Source organism: Mytilus trossulus, chromosome 2 (assembly GCF_036588685.1).
Source record: "Mytilus trossulus isolate FHL-02 chromosome 2, PNRI_Mtr1.1.1.hap1, whole genome shotgun sequence".
Lineage (NCBI taxonomy): Eukaryota > Metazoa > Mollusca > Bivalvia > Mytilida > Mytilidae > Mytilus > Mytilus trossulus.
The window spans coordinates 101099424-101120703 of record NC_086374.1 but is presented as its reverse complement, the minus strand read 5'-3'; the positions used below and the strand labels follow the sequence as shown (position 1 = coordinate 101120703).

The 21280-nt window shown below is 30.9% G+C and overlaps 1 protein-coding gene across 1 annotated transcript; it reads right to left on the bottom strand.

Moving 5' to 3' along the window:
• Positions 1–840: 840 nt before the first annotated feature.
• Positions 841–9386, bottom strand: LOC134708546 (homeobox protein Hox-B4a-like). The gene is made up of 2 exons (XM_063569179.1): positions 8843–9386; positions 841–1481 (listed from the first exon to the last, which is right to left on the bottom strand). The coding sequence occupies exons 1-2, from the start codon at positions 9297–9299 to the stop codon at positions 1168–1170; spliced, it is 771 nt and encodes a 256-aa protein (XP_063425249.1). The 5' UTR covers positions 9300–9386; the 3' UTR covers positions 841–1167.
• Positions 9387–21280: the final 11894 nt, after the last annotated feature.

Here is a 21280-nt window from a genome sequence, read left to right as displayed (position 1 = left end):
GGTATTAAACGAGAGAGAGGAGTATTACCCAAAATTATTAGGCATTGTTCTTAAATTTTTTGGTAGAATTTAGTTACTATATAATATCTAATGTAATTGTCATTGAGGAAATGCAAGCTTTTAGTAAATATTGTCACACTTATTTAAGCCATTGTGGACTGCATAAACATACGTCAATTACATTAAAACACATTTTGCCAACATAAGTCATGAAACATATATTTCTTAAACTTTGTGATTATTGTCCTCTACAGAAAAAGACACGTTCTGGCCTATTTATTGTTGTTATTTATGCATTGGTGAATTTAAATGTAAATTTTACTTCTTTAAGATTTATCTTAAATTTTGTACAAGTTAAAACCATTTTTAAGCAATAGTGTGTACAGGTTATAACATGTATGAGGTACTTTTGTACATGTTATAACTTGTATTTTTGCATTAAACAAGTTATAACATGTACAATATTTTTGTACATGTTATAACCTGTACAAAATCGCAACTTGTACACGACATATATATATCTTAACTGAATCACAAGTTATTGCCCAAAACCGTCAAAGATTAATTCAGACTGAAAAGTTGCAACAATTATAGAATCAAATAAATCTAAACTCATTTCGACGCATGTTCACAGACTTCTTGGTTGCTTGGTAGTGACAACCTGAAACTAACAGGATACCAGTCTAAATCAAACCGAGGTTGAGTAAATTTTCTGGACTTGGTGGTGAAACAACTAGAGGACCGAGGAATCGGGGAAAATGCATACATTATAGAAACTGGTCGGTCATAGAGTAGAAATCATATGACATCAATATTCTTGATGATGAAAAATGAAGTTGAAACGTTGTATTTTTTACACTTTACTTTTACGATCTGAAGACAAAAACATTCATCACTGAAACAACAAGTATCATAACAATCTCAACGTTATATACAAATAAACAATGCTCACAGGGGGACATAAATGTCGGATTTATAAATAAAATTAACACAGGCCCACAAACGCGTGTTGCAACGTCACTTTTTGTAGACTGCGCAAATTTGAAATAGTCCGGATTTTATAAATCAAATCATCTTTGGTATAAAAATCTCATTTGTAGATGAAATTTGTAGTCACATATTAATATTGTCATGGAAATAAAAATCACAATTTCTAACTATAATTGACTAGATTTGCGCTAAATCGGCGGGATGTAGTCCCATAGCATGAAGATACTGATGGTGTGTGTCCATTGGTGATGTAACAGTGTCCATAAGCCTCGTTTTCGTATTTGGCAATTTATGTTCCTTTTTCCATTTCATTCTTCTGTTCTGGAACCAGATTTTTATTTGTCTCTCTGATAAACACAAAGTATGCGCAATTTCTATTCGTCTTCGCCTCGTGAGGTATCTGTTAAAATGAAATTCCTTTTCCAATTCAAGCACCTGATGTCGGGTATATGCAGTTCTGTTCCTTTTAGAATCCGAAATTATATTATCTCCTGCAAAAGAAAACATTTTTTTTATATAGCCAATATAAAATTTTATCATTATTTTATTTAAGACCAGTATAAGTAGATCATGTAGTTTGGCGCTAAATTGCCAAAACTCTCGGATTTACATTGTACATATATTTTACACTACCGTGCATTATCAATTATTTTAATAATTTTCTATGACCTATTATTATGACTTTGTATCAATGTATAGAGAATAAACTGTATGTTGTAGGCAAAAAACATTTTAATAAAATAGTAGTCGCCATATCATCGCCTGTCCAAATCTATTCTTCTAGAATAACAGCTATATGACCAAACAAGATGTTAAATAGCCTTCATTCATCTACGTGCATAGCTGCAAAATTAATAAAACTCGGAGTCGTGGATTCAAAAGCACATACAAGACTTGAACGGAACAACCAGAACGGTCTTAGGTCATCTTTGAAAACGGACTGAAGTTATTAAAATTACTAAAATTAAATATAAAAGGATAATTCTTAAACTACAAGATGATCGAAAGTCCACGAAGTGCAGCATGACGAAAACAATTATCAAATCCATCAACTGTAGGATATGAGATTTATACACGGGAATCGAGTGCACACCGCTTGCAGATTTTCTGATAAATGGTGATAAGGAAAAGCGAATGTTTATGTGCAAAAAATATATTCAAAGAAAAGTTACAGGGTATACGTTTGATGGAGTTTTCTTACAAAAATAAATAAAATATTGTTTAAACATTAGTGATATTAAATAGACATCAAGATGGCGTACAAGTGCTAACGTCTGCTACGATCATCATTGTTTCCGATGTACTTTCCTCCCTTGATGTTTTCAATTTATTATCTTCACGACAACCGCCATTTGTCAATATTAACTGTTATTCATGTTGATCAAAACAAAACTCAAAAAGTTTGATATTTTGCAGAAACTACGTCGATGTAATCTGCACGCAAATAAACCATTTATTTTCTGTTTCTATATATGCCATACTGTCAAGTCCTCAAGGAGGAGAATTAATTCCATTATATATTCATAGCTTGAAAAGAGGTGCTAAAACGAGTTGGATATGTGTTCAAACGGGTTTTATTTTCGACGAATATTTATTTGTGTACGGAGCGTCTTTCACGCAACGTCTTTGGTCGCAAATTTAAAAGTCTGACAGAGGCCAGACATTTTTGTTAATTTTTAGATGATGAAAAAGTGTGAACGGTTTGTGGTATCTTTTGAGAAACTTTCTTATTTTTGAAGTACGTATTTTTAGCAGTATAATTATATTTGCCCAGCATCTCGTTGCATCACGAGTGTATTTTCGTGTTCATTTTGAATTTATTTTTATTATATGTATATCCTTCAATTTAAAATAAAAAATAATGTTAAAAGTTTGCATGTCTTAAAAACAATACACACGGTCACCAAAAGCTCCGTATAGGCATTATCAATTTATAAATTTACAAAAATGTTTTTAGAACAATTTTTCAAATAGAATCGTATAAAAGTGAAATTTCCGGCGGAACATGTGGAAACATTAAAACAAACTGTCTTCTTTGTGCCGCGAAAAGTATCAAATCCATCGCGTTTGTTATTTTCATTTTATTTATCTCGAATTGCTATTAGCGTCATGAACCATAAATGCTTTAAATGGGAATTACATTCTCGGAAGAATAACTTAATGTGACAAAATCAGCCGTATCACAGTAAATTGAAAATCAATATTAGCCAATGAGACTACAAAGAACATTACTACTGAAATTAATATAATCTTGAAATTTATAAAACAATAGTTTAGATAATCGTTTTTATAAGTTTTATCATATTTATAGTTAATATTAATTTAAACTCGTAATTTCGATAGCGGCCAGATAAGCAGTGTCTATACAAATAATGACAACTCTAATGATTTTTGGGGCATAAAGAGAAAAAATATACCAGACACAAGTACACTATGCCTATAACTCATTAGTATTTGGTTTGTGTCTTTGCAGCTGACCTTTTAACGAAATGAAACAAAGAGAAAAAGAAAAAGACTAAATGATACAAATAGATGTCTAGACCAGAATAAAGTGACAGTAATATTTCATCGCATTTAATATAAAAAAAAATAAAAAATATAAAATAAAAAAGAATTTTAATAATTACAAACCAAAAAATGTTATGACTGGCAAATTAAAACATTTTAAAGGTTTTAATGTCAATCTGCAGCTGTTTAGGAGACAGGCATACAAAATAAAGTGTTTTGAAAAATGAGAAACTCATTAAAAAGTCATTATTTATGATGAAAACTCAGATATTTTTGTACATCATCAGTTGGTGATAAGACAAATAAAAGGCAGTTTTATTTATGTTTTTTTATCATTTGTTCACATTTATTTTACTACATTCTTGAGAAATGAAATTGATGTTCTTCGTGTAATTTCCGAGCTTAAGATGTCAGAATTACGCAGAGAGAGGTATACATATATTAAAAAACAGTTCAATTTATTATTATTACAGTGTGTTATTTTGATAATGAACTAATATTTATTTGTCACAACTATGTTTTGTATTTATTAACAGACTTATATATAGTTTTCAATTGATATATACTTTTCTTTCAGTAACATATGTATTTACAACAGATACTTATGTATTTACAAATTTTCATGCAAGTGTTCAATTCTTGAAAACTGTTTTTCTCTGTTTTGAAAATTGTAAACTAAAGCCGCCTTGTTTCATCATTAGATGTTTTGAAAATGAAAATTGTATACAAACCGATTTTTGTTATTTTTCGACAATCAATATTATATTCACGTATAAATAGAAACAACCACTTCGAAACAATTAGTTGAAAGATACTTAATTTATAAATTACGACCTTAAATTATATCAAGCAGGTGCACTTTATTATTAAAAAAAAGCATATCTGGAATCGCTTATTAGTTTATAACAATATCTTAGTTGGAAAGGACTCTAACAGGCGATAATATTAATTCTCAATCGTCTTAAGTTGAAAAGAGATTTCAACAGCACAACATCAACATTTGTATGACCTTTTTCAAATGCAGTCGAGTTGTCGAATTAATATACTGGTCAAGGGTCAGCGAGTCTTTATATAGTTTGACCAGTGGTGGTCAGTAACACGAATAATGATAAATGTTCGTTGTTGTTGTTGTGTCTGTAGGGTACATGTAAGTGTTATGTCAATATGGATACACAAAAGTAGGTCCTGTTCCATAAACAAACAATATATATGTCACCACCTTCTAGGCTTGTTTGATGTCTTGTTAAAGGGTGTTGATTTTTTATGTATACTGTATTATTTTGCGGTAAGATAGACGTTCTCAATTAATTAAAAAGAATCCAGGCATATTTTGCTCATGGATGCAAGCATTGGTGACTTATTTACGGTAGTAGTAAATTGAAATGATATGAAATATACCCTTCATATAAGCCTTATCCCATATGTCTTTTATAATGGTATATATTTTTTTTTGGAAAAATGGCACACTTATTTAAAATTGTTCGATCGTCAATACATTGATACAGAAACAAAATTCGTTCGTTTCAATAAAAAAAAATGGCGCCATATGACAGTCGTCTGCTATCAATTTTTGCAATTAAATTTTGCTCATCTGCATCATCTAAAGAATACAAAAGAGGATTAAACAGGCTTGTGTTTTCAATTTTCTGTGACATTGTTTTCTCATTACTTTGTCAATAGGATCCGCAAAGTTACATCATAAAAGAATCCTCTTCAAAATGCGGTTAACCAATTTAAGTGTACAACACGCAACGGAACAACTAACATCCGGTTATCAAAAACAGTTACCGTTTGCGTTGTCACTTTTCACGGCAAAAGAATAAAATTGGTCACTGCATATATCTAATCAATTTGAAAGATTTCTAGGTTGCTAGTAAAATTGTGTTATTTTCATATTTCAAAGCGAAAATGTTTTGTTTTTCTTTTGTGTTTATTGTAGATAGTGGTTTAGGTGTTAGTACCAGGAAACGTCTTTCGAACAAGTGTCAAGATTGTTTTAAGATAAGACTGCTTATTTCAAATATTTTTGAAACGGAAGCCAAACTAGTTTGGTTTCTGAATACAAAGCCTCCTTACTTAAGTAAAAGTGTTCAGCAAATACAAATTGTGATGTTGTTAATACTTTGCTATTTTATATACAATTTAACAAGGTCCATGTCCCCTTTTTGTTCTCCCATCGCTTATTTTTTTATGTTTTTTATGATAAAATTTAAACCAGACTTTGCATTACATTTACAGCTTTATATATGTATGTATTATAGCTCTCCGTCCTTTTTACATTCTTTGGATTTTCAAATATTTTGGCCACGAGCATCACCGAAGAGACATTGATTGTCAAAATGCACATCTGGTGTAGAAAAATTGGTACCTTTTATGTTATTATAATTTCTTATATGTAGTTAAGACCTTTTTTAAACTTAATTCTATCAAATTTGATTTATTTGCAAATACGAAAAGAATGGAGAATGTTGTTATTAATAATACATGTAATAACACATTAAAAACACTTGAATATGTATCTCAGTGAAAAATGTTTCAAATAGTACTTTTTAACATTTATACGGTATGTTAATTACGATATACACTTAAAAAAGCTAACCTTGGCTGAGAAAATTTCAATATGAATTGAGCCTTCGTCTACTGACATTTGGTATAATTATATTGGCGCATGAGAAATGATTCCTGACCTTTTTCGGAATATGTGAAAGCATATTTCGTCTCTCATGCTTTAATCAAATTAATGACGACAAAAAGGGAAACAAAGTTCATTTGATGAAGTGCGCCAATATTCGAGAAATTTTCCGTATAATTATTATAATTATATCGTTACAACTGTATCGAAGCCTATTAAATATTCAGAAGAAAGGAAAATCCATAATTTATTTATTTTTTTCGATATTCATTAATAAAGCTTGGTTTCAAATTTGAAAGAAAAGCAGTAATATTGACAAGAAAAAAATGAACAAAATTTCATCGCATGTTTTAAATTATAAATTATATTATCAAAATGCATCTTCGGTTCATTGAACTTAAAGTTAAAAAAATGATTTATTTAATATAGTTTTCGTCTACCCTTTAAATTAATGTTAAAAAACGAAACAAATCCAGCATGAATGTTTAGAAAGCGACATCAAATTGACGCCATTGATTTAAACACTTTCAACCAACAGGTCTTAAGAAAAGTTTAAAATATAAAGGATGTATGGAAAATTACGGTCATAAACAAAATTTGGTATTGAAAGAAGACAATCCCTTAACAAAAGAAATAGGATTAAATGACATATACCTCATTGTCACAAATAAAAAAATGCCACATTTTGACATAGTTTATCACTTTTCATATACATTTATTTTTCCTGTTTGACACAGATCGGATTTGTTGGCGGAAGAAAAAAATAGCTATCAGATAGCCACTACAATTGGGCCCTATATAGCATACATATTTGTGTTTAATTGAAGAAGACACTTTCTAAATATGTGATAAATGCCATATTAAAGATTGACAGGGTTAAGGGGTAATCATTTTGTTTTGTTTTAATTTCATTTTTTAGTGAAAGAATTTTGTCAAAATATCAAACAGTCAATTTTATATTGATAAAACATTTGAAATACCAAGGATAAAAATTTGTTGATATTCGAAATTTAATGAAGCTAGGTATTTAAATTCGCACAAAAAATAATTAATAGAAAATGTTTGTAACCTTGAGACATTAAACAAGCATGTGCATAATTCATCTTGTATATTTTAAAGAATTTTCTGAAACAGACACGGCCGCGAGTTTTTGATTTTTTTTCCTTCTAAAAGTACAGATTTTTGTGTGCTAAATTAAGGTATGCCGTACCGATCGTACAGGTTGAAAACAGTTCAATGATAAATACAATAAATTTAATGGTTTCTTGGGTTCTTTTCTCAATGGGTTTTCTTAACGAAAACTCATCAATCACGGAAAATCTATCTAATTTACATATCTTATGATGTGTATCACATGTCAAGGAATTCAAAAACTCTGCTGTTTATTTACATATGCGATTGTAAATTTCAATAAAAAATTGTAATAAAGATTTTAAATATGAATGTTTTCGGACGGTCACAACGACAAGAGAATTTTAAATATAAATTTTATCTCTCCTAATGATAATATGAAATAGTAAAAGTACATGAAATTATTTACCATAAAAACATTTGTAGTAAATGAGAATCTACGTGAAGCCTTTTTTAATGACCGAATAAAAATACCTAGTAATACAACCGATTTTTATTGAGTATTATGATCACTGATATGTTAAACATTTTAAATATTCAACTTGACTTGGGTCATATTATATAGACAGTATACTGTTCCATGATTTAACGAAATATTTTTTCGAAATCAGACCAACTATGATAAACAAAAACTTTTGTCCGGAGAGTTTAAAAAATAGAATTATGATATCTATCAACATTTATAAAGATATGCTTGAATAATATTAAATTATTTATACAACTTAATACACTAGTATATTAAAGTGTACTGTAATTTCTTCGGGGTGTACAAATACTTAATTGATATTAACAATTCAGAAGCGCTAAAGATAGCACTATTAATGTTATCAACAACAAATAAACGACAATATAACTGATTTATGACCCTATTAAGAATAATATAATTATTGGTCATCAGTAGTGAAAGGTGAGAAGGGATACGATAATTAATATTTAAGGGTAATTTGTAGCCCTTTTAGCCCGATAATAAATGAAGTATTACTTCTACACGTGCCCTGGTGGGTCAAAAAAGTCTTTATGATATTGCATACACATTTTTTTTATACAGTTAAAAAGTTATAATCTTTTTAAAGAAGAGACGTATCTCCAACGAACATGTTTTTGCACATTATAAATAATACATTATATTTAGCGTTCGTGTACTTTAATATTTTGAATATTTTTACAAAAACAGGAAATAACTGAGCAAAGAAATGTGTTTAATTCTTGTCAATCCTAATGACTTAACCACATTCATGTCTTAAACCGATGTTGAAGTAAATAAAAAAATAACATAGCAACACTTTCATTCTGTTTATGTGTACAATTGATCATAGCGCTGTTTGTTGTTTTTTTGTTTTTGTTACATACGCTTGTTTTTACACATTATGTACGAAAGCAACTCCTTCTATCTGACATTGATGTAATATGTGTATTATAAAATAACTAAATAAACAATACAAAGACATTTTATAGAATGACTTCAACAAAATCTTTTCATTTGGTGCACAGTAACAGTTTCGTGTTACCCCCTCTACAAAATCAAGGATTTAAAGACTATCAGATTACAGTATATGTCTGTTTCTAATGAAATGTACATACCTGGGTTATTGCCTTGACTTTTCCTCATCCATGGATAAATTACTGGCTGTCCGTCCGAATTTGTCTGAGCACACGCACTTTTAGGAGATGAATCCTCATCCGATGACGTCACAGACGGAGGACTAGGAGATGAAGAGACTTGAGCAGGCTGTGTAGCCGGTGTAAAACCGTTACTTAGAGCTGTAGTAGTCCCCCGTCCGTATCCTTGAGAAGGTGGAGAAGCCCGGGCGGCTGAAACTGTCTCTGGAGGAGTCGGACACGGAATATAATTGTGTGGTGTATATTTGTCCTCACTGTAACGTCTATGATCACCATATCCATAGGAATTTTGGTAATTTTGTCTATAGTAATCGGTTGCATTATTTGGTATATAATTTGACTGAGAATATTCGTCCGTCGGAGGAAATTTCGGCTCCGTGTATGAATTAGGGTTCATCAAAAACGAACTCATGATCATTAATTTTGACAATATTGGTTGTAAATAATTCCAACTCGTTACGAACACATATTAAAGTCATCTTCGCCCTCCCATTTTCTATAGGCAAAAGTCACGTGATTTGTTTAGCCAATGAAATTAATATTCCCGCCTGTTCTGATATGAATCAAAATTTGACGGGAGAAAGTTACTGTCTGTTAAAATAAGCTTCCGGGCAAAATATAACTATTGAATTATGTTTTATCTATACTGATACACTTTTATCGCTAAATCCTTTGTTACAAGGTAAAGAAGCGTGTGACGAGTTTTCAACATTTTCATTGTATTCTTAAATATGCTAATTCTTTTGGAAAAACAAGAAAAACAACGAAATGGTGAAAGATCAAAGAGAATTAAAGACTGCGTTTGAAGACTTGCAGAACTTGGGAGTTTGGTTGGAAACTAGAAAAAAATATAATTAATAAGATCAATCGTATTTTCATTAAAAAAAATGGTACTTTAAATTTTGCGCTATTTTGTAATTGGATAAATAATATTAGCAATTGTCCCCAGTCTAAGTAGATTCATTTTTTAAGTTAAATAATTTATTTTTTGAGAAAATAAATGTTATTGTCTAAATTGTACAAATACAAATTAATCAGCTACATTACCACAATTTTTTAAACTCCCGTATTTCTCTTTTGAATAATTGATTAATTTCCATTTTATATCAAATTGAAACTATATAGTTTTCAAACCACTGAACCCAACAAATTAATTTCAATTTAACAGTTTTCATGGTAACTCGAATTACAATCCACAAATATCAATGTATGAAATTGAGACCTTTAAATTACAAATGCTTTATTTATTTAATTCCACATAAAGAGGTTTTTATGTAAAAATATCTTTTAGAATGTTCCATACGGAAAATAAAATTTATTATATATAAGCACAATTACAAATCGGAAAATTATCAAAAATAAAATTAAATAAAAAAGAAATAGTTTCTATGCTGTCGATTTCAATATAAATCAATTTTGAGTGATTAGAAGATTTTTTCACACTGATGTGAACATCGATAAGATAGTATAATTATTACCTATAAACAACGAAGAAATAAGATAAATTGAAGTTTAACACGTTATCTGAAATCTTTTTCAATTTTTCATATTTAACGAGTTAAAATTAAGCTATTTATAGCTATGTTATGATATCATCCTTTATATATATGTGAAATTGAGATAGATAAGTAACGGTTTTTATATTTTAGTATCATTAAAAATTTCGTTTCTACCCAAAATATATTCTAATAGGAATTATGATTTTTAAGCGGCTACAAAAAACTATGGCAGGATTTTCTATAATTCGAAATTAAATTTTGTCATCTATAATGTATTAGTTTTCAATAATGTTAACAAGAAATATTTTATAAAATTTATCTTTTTATTTATATCGCAAATAATATTAATAAGTACACCCTCAAAATAGTCAGGCCAATTTATTTTCATGCAGAATTTCTCTTTTCAAAATTGACATAGATTGTGGACAATTTTCAAAAACAAAAAAGAGAACTTTTGTAAATTCGGGAAAATTTTTCCGTGTATATTGAGGACGAAAACAAATCAGAATTGTTCAATTCATTGCACGTAGGGCCAGAATTCTAATAAAGGGGATATATATCTACTTTATATTAAGACACACTCATGGATTCATGTAGTTGCCTCATTGGCAATCATACCACATCTTCTTATTTTCATGTTAAAAGCCGGACCTCATTATTAATCGGATGCTCATCCAACAGCTTTATTAAAAAACGAAGCCAAAATCAGATACCTTACAAAAGCACTGGACTACAATACTTGGACAGAATCAATAGGAATAAAACAAATATTAATCTTGACCTTTGTTTCCTTGTCCACAGAGAAAAGAAGGCAATTTAGAAATGTAAATAAACTAAAACTTTTCGTTTCCCATTTGTACATTGAACTTTGGTCTCAGGACAAGAGGGACGGGCGGGTCAGGACAGTTCAAGGTAGGAATATACATCTTCATTCATGTACACATATATATATATATATAGTGGTTTCAATTCTTTATCAGAACAAATAATACCATAAACACTCCAGAGCGTTATGGACCTAGCTAGGTTCGAAAACTGAACAAGGTTTTAACCGGTATTCGAGGCTAGTAACTACAGGATTTCAACCGGTATTTGAAAACTGCAGAGTTTCAACAGACATTCGCAACACCAGCTTCATATCACTTTCAAGGAATACTTCGAGTCAATAAGAGTTTTCATAATAAGCCGCAGTTCATAAATACTCTTCATTTTTATGGTTTCATGCCTATCATGATAAATGATTTGAAAAAATCGTTTTAAATACAATATGAACGCTGGCTTACTTTCTTGTGTGCAAATTGTTTTTTAAAGTATTTTACAACTATTGTCCTCATCATCCACGCCCATGACCACATCTAAGCACTATTAGTTTTGGCTGAAACCTGAATGCATGCATGTGTAGACCACTGAACGAATTTCATCGTTTATAATTGAACTCTTTGATTTAAATTTTTTGGTTTGTACAAATTTTGAGTAGTGCTCCTCGATTATAAAAATAGATATGAATAGTTAAAAAAAAAATACGAAAGATATATTGTTTTTTTTCTGTTAAAATATCGAAAAGCAGAGAACGATATGAAATGGTTTATCATGATATATATAGAACATTTGTAGATTAAAAATATTTAAAGAATAAATAGAAAAATAATATATTTAATTTGCGCTTTATGAATGTCTTAAGGTGGTATGGGAGTCTAAAATAAAAATGATAGAATATGTTCATACTTTGCCAAAATGTAGTATCTATTGATATATGTTAAAAAATATTATAAAAATGATAGGTCACCGTGCATTTTTTCAAGCTACGGGTCGTGACAAAATGACACATTTTGTATGGATTATACAGGAAAAAACACCATTTTGTGAATAGAAACTAAACGAAATGATAGAATTGTAAAATAAATTAGGAAAATATAGCTTTCAACCAATGCTTTGATAATATCAAAAGAAAAGATAGGGTCACCGTACGTTTTCTCCGGCTAAAATACAAAGTAGGAAAATTCCATGAACAATCCAACAGAAAATGCACTGTTTAAGAGTTATCTCCCCTTAAAATGACAATTTCAAAATATTTAAAAACAACCAAAAATAATCTACACTTGTACATATATTTATATTTATAAGTTATATTCATATAAATTGGATCTTTTAAATGTAAAAACACATGAAATATCTGCATTCTTGCATCAAATTTTGCTAATTTGATAGAAAATATGGACCTTAGATTCTCTGTTTTTTACAATCCAAGATGGCGAAAGACACCCATACCACCTTAAATGAAACAATAATAGTGTAGCAGTATGCAGACATCATTCAGCTCGAGTTTCTTGGAACTACAGAGGAGTGTCCAAAACTCCCTAGACTTACAATGTTTGTAGACATTAAATCTGTTACAGCATTTCAATTTTCTTTAGAATAAAATGAAAAAGTTTATATTGCATTTAAATTTCAATTGTCATTCGTTTACGATTGCAACCACTATTTTCGTAAATTTGAAAAATACTGGAAGAAAAATTATCATAAAAAAATTTAAATTGAGATAGTGTTTTGTTTTGTTTATTTGTTGGTTTATATTAGTCGCACTTCAGAAACGAAGACAAATGTAATTATGATACATAAGAATTAATCGAACAATACATAAATGCTTTGAAGGATAATTTTATTTCGTATTTATAACCAACTTAATGAATAGTCACACGCGATCCATCCGAATGCATCTTTTGGTAGTACCACCAAATAAGTGTATTAGCTGTCTCTGGTACAACACATTCCTTCCTCTTGGTAAAACAATTGTAATTCTACTTATTTCTAACTAAACCAACCAATCAACCATTTGTATGCACTATAGAATGGACGGGGTTTTGAAATATAATGTATCTTTATGAATATTTTTATTTCAATATATGGACGATTTATACTTTAACAATGTAAGCTTTTAACGAATGAATATATTTATATAATTCCAATGAAAGATTTTTATTTATAAATATAGATAATTTAGAAGGCAGAGTTTTCTGAAGACAAAGAGAACTATCAATTTGATTAAGAAATATTGAAAATATGCTATATTTTATAAGTGAGGGTAAACAACTTTTGATGATCTTTGGAGGAAGTTTCTCATAGATGGCAAGAATATATCAATATTGATCTTTTTTTGCTTAAGTCTTGAAGTATTGTATATTTAACGATTTAGTAAATTATTCCTTATTTTTCAAAAAGTCATCCAATCGCGAAATTGTTGATAACTAAATGGAAAACATACATAACCCTTAAGAAACGTAAATTCCACAATGAAAAGTTATAGTAACACACTCTGATAATATACAGGAAAACAAAAAGAAACTGTCATATAAAAAAAACCTATATTTCATAATCAAGTCAGGTTTAAGTATGCGACAATCGTGATGGAAACATCCTTGATATAACTGAAAAATGAAATACAGATTTTCCAACATACGTTTATGTTTCTTTTCAAATTAATAATTGATTCTATGAATCCCAATAATCCAGATTATCAAATTGATATTGATGATTTTAAGCAGAATTGGCTAACCAAGAGAAGAAAAATAATCGTACTGATTGAATCTACGGACGGTGATGCTATGCAAATTGTGCACATGTGCATACAACCCAGATGCAAGGATGAAAAATGAATTGTCAAATATTTTGAAGAAAAGATAATTGGATGATTTACAGTCCCTCCTGCTACCGACAAACAGAATTCGATGAATATTTACCGTAGAGTTATTCCGGACCTTTGACCGAATCTCTCATTGCCAGGGAGGGCCTTTTAGACACTTGTGTAATTAATGGTGGCCATTTTTCATCCCATCTTTCTTCAAAGATTTTAAACACCGCTTCATGAGCAATTAGATGCCCATTGAGACTTCTAAGCTTCAGTTCTATACAGGAAAGCGATGGATATTAATGGTCCTATTCTGAATAAAGTATGTGTGTTTAAAGAAGTTACAACCCATTCAATTAAACATTTTATCACCTGTGAAATTGTGGTTTAATAGCAGAAAAATGTCTTCTATTTAAGGACTTGCATAAGTTGAAGAGCCATAACCGATATCCATGGAAATTTGATATTGTACTGAGGTTTTGAAAGTTAGCGGTCTCAAGTTTGAATGCAAAAGTAAAGACCGGTAGTTTTCTATAAAGAATTGCGATTGTCTTAAAGTCGTAAAATTGTAGAGAAATTACAAAGTCGTTAGAAACAGCAATCAAAAGTTCGTTGTCTTTCATCTTTTGTCTGAGTTACAATTTATTTGTTATCATTTCCAATGGATACAAATCACCCATTCAAACATTTGATGCTAACTTCATTTTTTTTTATCCCAATCTTGAAATATTTCGTAGTCGAAGATTTTCCCTCCCATGATTTTTTTTAACATGTTTAATCTTCATAGAACGGCAACCATAGGACGACACATAAATTTTAGACTATAACTGTAGACTTTATATATATAAAGCTGGCTGTATATAATATTTGTTATTTTGTTTGTTTATTATTTTTTTTTACACAAATTAGACTGTAAGTTTTGTATTTTAAATTGTTTTACATTTGTCATGTCGGGACCTTTTAACATAGTTAGCCATGCGGCATGGATGTCCAAACTGTTTCAGGCCGTACACTGACCTAGAGTAGAGGACTTTAGTGTTATTTGGTCCCTGGTAGAGAACTGTCTCATTGGCAATCTTGGCAAAAAATTATTATTTTATTTTAGCCGAATTTTATAGCAGACAACAACCAATTCATAAAGAAAGCCTAACAACTTATATGCCTCGTACATGTATTTAATTTGTATGAACACGTCTATTTACCTCCCACTTTAAATGCTATTCAATATGTTTTTCTTAAAGAATATATGCATTTTTCTTGTGGTGCAACTTTTTACAACTTCCGTTACGAACGAATATATGTTTAAACAATAAAATGCATTGTACATAAAGATTTTACAAAATAAAACGGATTAGTTCGTGTACAAAAGAAACAATATATTAGAATCTTTCTCACGCCAGGTTTTGTTGACATTTGTGATTTTACATCCAGTTTTAAGACATATTTACAGTAGAAATGTAGTCAGAATAAAAATTAGAATACAGAGAAAAACAATTAAGTTATAAAATCCAAAGTTATAATCAACTTAAAATGAAATGTGAACAAATTATAACGGTTATAAATGTCAGAATCGATGTCGGTCCATCAACTAAAACACGGAGATTACACCGGATTTACAAGCCAGATAAAAAGAAAACAAAATTGATTTCAAAAACTGAAATTGATTTTCGTAATAAGCTCCTTTAAGACATCTCTAAAGAATTTGCATGTGAGCTTCTGGGTCACACGTTTAAGAAACTCGGATTCTTTGTTAAAAAAAGCCATTTTTCTTTCCTATCCGACATTTCTCATTTATAAATGCATATTAGTGAGATATTGTAGGTTTTTGCTTAAAGATTGATCAGAAACCTTCCGAAGTCTTCTTGTGATTCCTCTGACATTGTCCATTAATTTTAATAAGACTCGGCAGTCGAAATCTTGTTTTCCGTATGCAGAAAATAAATTTATCATTTGTAGAAAATTACTACTTTTACGTAGTGACTTTGTCATTTGATGAATTTCTTTTCTCGCCTTGCAAAGCTGGTTTCTTGAGAAGGCATCTCTGCAAATGAATTTAAGAAATCTCAGCGGTATTTTGTGATTATTATTTAAGACTATCTGAAGATGTCAGATGTGTAATCAAATATTCTAATACGAAATGAAGCACTGTCTTTTCCGGCAAGGTATCCAAAGGTTCATGTGAAACTAGATCACAAATAATGACAGATTTAGATATAATTACCAGATGGTACAAGTTGTCTCCCTTGTCAGTTGCAGATAACGTATCTACATTTTATTTGTTTGGTATATATTTGTATGTTCAGTAAAGGATATAAAGCAAAAACAGGACATCGTTGGTTTTAGGAATATACATTTGTAACTGTATGTAGCAGGAACACCTTACCCTTCGGGAGCACCTGATACCACACAATGTTTTTGTTAGGATTGGTGTTGCTCAGTCCTCAGTATTAAGTATTGTGTTTTGTATACTGGGCTGCGTTCAATATCGTAGCTGCTACGTAGAGCTTCGTAGATTTTGACTATTGAATGAGTAGCTATAGACCAGCTGCTACATAGATATTGATAGCAGCTACATAGCCTGTTGTTAGTCTTTCAGTCTTTTCTGTTTTGCCAGGGCTTTGTCAGATTGTTCTCACATATGAGTTTGAATGCATGCCCTTTGGTATTTCGCCTCTCATGTACAAATGCACCATTTGTAGTCATCCAGTGAAATTTGAAACCGATTCAATGATTTTATATAAAGAACTTTTGCCTAGTATTTGAATACCTTTGGAGACTATGAACTTTCATACTTTCAAAAATCATGGACAGCCTGTTTTGACTTCTACCACAAAATGGTTCGTAACATTACAATAGCCCAGAAATCGTTTAATTGCATGATGGATTTTGATATTAACACTGTTTTGCAATACAAAATTCAACGGGAAAGCCAGACACATATTAGAAAAATTTGGGACAACATTTTTGAAATACTTGGTTTATAACTGTCTTCAGCTTCACACTGTTTTCATTTGAATACCGCCGATAAGTTGGACGTTGCAGTTGCGTTGTGGTATACTTAATATTGTTTGTCAAACGAACTCAAAATTACATTTCTTAGCTAGTTTCTGCAACACAGTGTTGGAAGATGTATAGATGCCGTATCCTGATGCTCTCTAATGTTGAGTGTGTGATGGACGAATGGCATATACACTAATAAAAAGGGAATGAGTTATGAGACGGGTTGGGATAGACACTTGTAGAAGGAATAAATTAACAAAAGGCTTTTCAACCTCAGGAATTGCTTGCATTTGTTGTATTTGGTAAAACTTTTAAGAATTGTTTGGCCTTTTTAACTGTTTTTGATTCGAGGATCACTGATGAGACTTTTAAAGACGAAACGTGTGTCTGGCACAACTACAAACTGTCAGGCAATCTTGGTTTCTATGATGTCGGTTTATTATGAGACGGGTGTTTGTAAAGAACAAACATCACGAATACTATAGGATATACATTTTTCTATAAAAGTAACAGTGCTTTTATTGCTGTTGCTGATCTAGATAGTTTCTCTGTAGTCTTTCTACTTATTACCGTATGTACACCTCTTAATTCTTTTATTGTTTTTTGTTGGTTTGTATCAATTATGTATTGCTAGAAATATATTCAATATATATTAAATCAATTTTATAAAATATTTCGATGCTCATATGCAAAATTGTGAAGAACCACTTTAACGCCAGGAGACTTCGGATACATCCTTTGGCTTTAACGTACTCTTTGTCGGTAGTCTTTCGTTAAAACTTCGAGTTAAAAAGTTGTAGAACTTGCACTGAATACCCAGTTAGTCCTTTGATGTCCCAGTCCTTATTTTATATCAATTAATTATAGTAATTATTTCATACAGTAATCAATGACTGGCGGACATTTGTAAACTAAAATGACCAAAAGGCGCGAAATTACATGTTTATTGCCAGGGGATTTGTTCTACAGTTTCTTGTGTGTATTGAGTACACTAAAACTAAAACCTGTATCAGATGTAAGTTAAAGGAAAGTATGACTCAAATGTTTGCATGGGCAAATAATATATATTTATATTGAGGGAAAACAGACACATTTATATGAAGAAAATATTTCCTTAAAGATAAAAGTATTTAGTATTTTTTTGTTAGGTCAAATATGGAATTCAAAGCAACTACATCATCATGTGTATTTTGAATTCATTGATTGCAATTTGGAACATGTTTCTCTAATTGTCACTTACGGTGAGTTGTAGTTTCTAGTATCAACGAGTTTATCAAAAAGCAAAATAATAAAAATACTGAAATCCGATGAAAATTAAAAAAATAAGTTCCATATCAAATGGCCAAATTAAAAACTAAAACACACCAATCTTATATTCTTGACTTGGTACAGGCATTGTCTTATGTAGAAAATAGTGGATTAAACCTGGTTTTATAGCTAGCTAAACCTCCAACAGAGCATCTTACATAAAAAGTATAATGATACAAAGAGGTTACAAAAATAAACAGATGAAGGATACATGACACAATGGCAGGTACAAATAGCAGAAAAGACAACACTCGTCACATAAAATGATAGAATGAAGCAAACAATGCTACCTCTTTTGAAAAAGAACTAATTGGCTTTTCCGGGACACGAGTTCTCCTGTCCCCTATTTATTTATTTACTCTTGTTTTTTAACTGTGACTATTGCAAATAAAATAAAATGTTTTTCCATTTCTCCTTTCCGGCAGTAAAACCTATATGCTAAGTATGTGCTTCTGTGTGTATGTGTGAGGATGCATAAATACACAGCAACGTTGAATGGGAACGAGGGTAAAGTCAGAGTGCAATGTTCGTTGTACTAAAAAGTACTCTTGCAACAACACTTGACTGTTCGTTCATGGCCTGGTCTATTCATAGTTTCTGTTACTAGTTCCCAAACTAGCTTTTTTGCCAGGATCAATATAAACTACCAGCCCTTTATCTCACATGATCATCCCTCTGCTTTCTAGCAATATAAGAAAGTTGATAGAGAAACCCTGTTTTTTTTTTAATTATTTGAAAATGTAGTTCTTTTTATTTTTCTGTTCTGTTGTGATTGTTGTCTTATCCCAATTAATGGATTTCAATTTCCCACTTGAAGTCTTCAATGTTTCAAGCCATTAAATAGTAACTAAGTTGATTATTTACAGTGTTACAAATTTATTGCTTATCCTAGATTAATGTTTTGGATTAAGATTTTACAGTTATTAATTTAATAATCATTAATCTTAAAATCTAAATGCCTTATATAGACATGAGATGTGCTATGCTTACATGTTTACCACCATTAGATTGTGTTGGAACAGTTTTATTACTAATATGCAAGATGACATGTGTGGTGTGGTAAAAACTATTTAATTCACAGGATTTTGGTTTGATCAATGTGTGCATTAGAGAAAAATGACACTAAAAACGTTTTAAAAAGGAAAAAAACTCCAGAAAAAAAAATTGCAGACGTACAAACTTATTACGTAAGTCGCTTTATAGTGAACTGTCGGTTACAAAAGCAACTATAGATTTTCCAAAGTCAGGAGCTTGTATATTCAGTGGTTGTCGTTTGTTCATGTGTTGAATATTTGTTTTTCGTTCATTTTTTCCCCATAAATAAGGTCGTTACTTTTCTCCTTTGAATTGTTTTACATTGTTTTATCGGGGCCTTTTATAGCTGACTATGCGGTATGGACTTTGCAAATTGTTGAAGGCCGTACGGTGACCTATAGTTGTTAATATCTGTGTCATTTTGGTCTTTTGTGGATAGTTGTCTCATTGGCAATCATACCACATCTTCTTTTTTTTTATATAGGTCAACATATGAGACGATAAGAGAACCACATACCTCATAGTAAGCTAATCAGATCTCGACATAACACAATGTTCATCAAGAAAACTAATGAACTGGTTGTGGAAAACAACAAAGAAAACTAATACTAGCATGCTTATAGTTGTAAAAAACAATCCAGGCTCCTGACTTAGGACATGCACATTCAGAATCCATCGGGTTAAACACCTTCGTGGGGCATAAACCGAATTGGCATTGACTCCAGTACCTGAATTAGGATAGGCGCATGTAGAATTAAGTGCGAAAAAAGGGCTTGACTCATCTGATCGACACAGCTAACCAAAAATAAAACATGCACATAGTACTGATCTGCGATTATTTGCAGTTACTATAGGCTAATACAAAACAATACTATATCAATCAGTACACGTCCAATCGATTTAGTATTAGAAAATCCTTAAAGTCCTGACCTTGTACAATTCTGAAATATAAATTCCTGCTGACACGATGCAGCCGGAATAATTATAGTAAAGTATCATATTTAGTTGTGTTTTAACGTTTTTGATCGGCCGTTCTCATGCAAATTCAGAATAGGAACAAATTAGTAAAACAGATTTAACCCTGCTAGTCCCTTATATAATATATAAACGTTTTCATTTTTAGCTCACCTGGCCCAAAGGGCCAAGTGAGCTTTTCTCATCACTTGGCGTCCGGCGTCCGTCGTCGTCCGTCGTCGTCGTCGTCCGTCGTCGTCCTGCGTTAACTTTTACAAAAATCTTCTCCTCTGAAACTACTAGGCCAAATTTAACCAAACTTGGCCACAATCATCATTGGGGTATCTAGTTTAAAAATTGTGTCCGGTGACCCCGCCAACTAACCAAGATGGCCGCCATGGCTATAAATAGAACATAGGGGTAAAATGCAGTTTTTGGCTTATAACTCAAAAACCAAAGCATTTAGGGCAAATCTGACATGGGGTATTATTGTTAATCAGGTTAAGATCTACCTGCTCTGAAATTTTCAGATGAATCTGACATTCCGTTGTTAGGTTGCTGCCCCTGAATTGGTAATTTTAAGGAAATTTTGTTGTTTTTGGTTATTATCTTGAATATTATTTTAGATAGAGATAAACTGTAAAAAGCAATAATGTTCAGCAAAGTAAGATCTACAAATAAGTCAACATGACCAAAATGATCAGTTGACCACTTTAGGAGTTATTACCCTTTATAGTCAATTTTTAACCATTTTTCGTAAATCTTAGTAATCTTTTAGAAAAATCTTCTCCTCTGAAACTGCTGGGCCAAATTATTTGAAACTTGGCCACAATCATCATTGGGGTACATGTATCTAGTTTAAAAATTGTGTCCGGTGACCCCGCCAACTAACCAAGATGACCGCCATGGCTATAAATAGAACATAGGGGTAAAATGCAGTTTTTGGCTTATAACTCAAAAAACAAAGCATTTAGAGCA

What these genes read in the sequence shown, in the direction of transcription:
- LOC134708546 (XM_063569179.1), bottom strand. Translation starts at nt 9,299, where the DNA reads ATGATCATGAGTTCGTTTTTGATGAACCCTAATTCATACACGGAGCCG. An exon ending in AAGTCAAGGCAATAACCCAG is followed by an intron (nt 1,482 to 8,842) that starts GTATGTACATTT and finishes TTTCTTTTGCAG; the next exon opens with GAGATAATATAATTTCGGAT.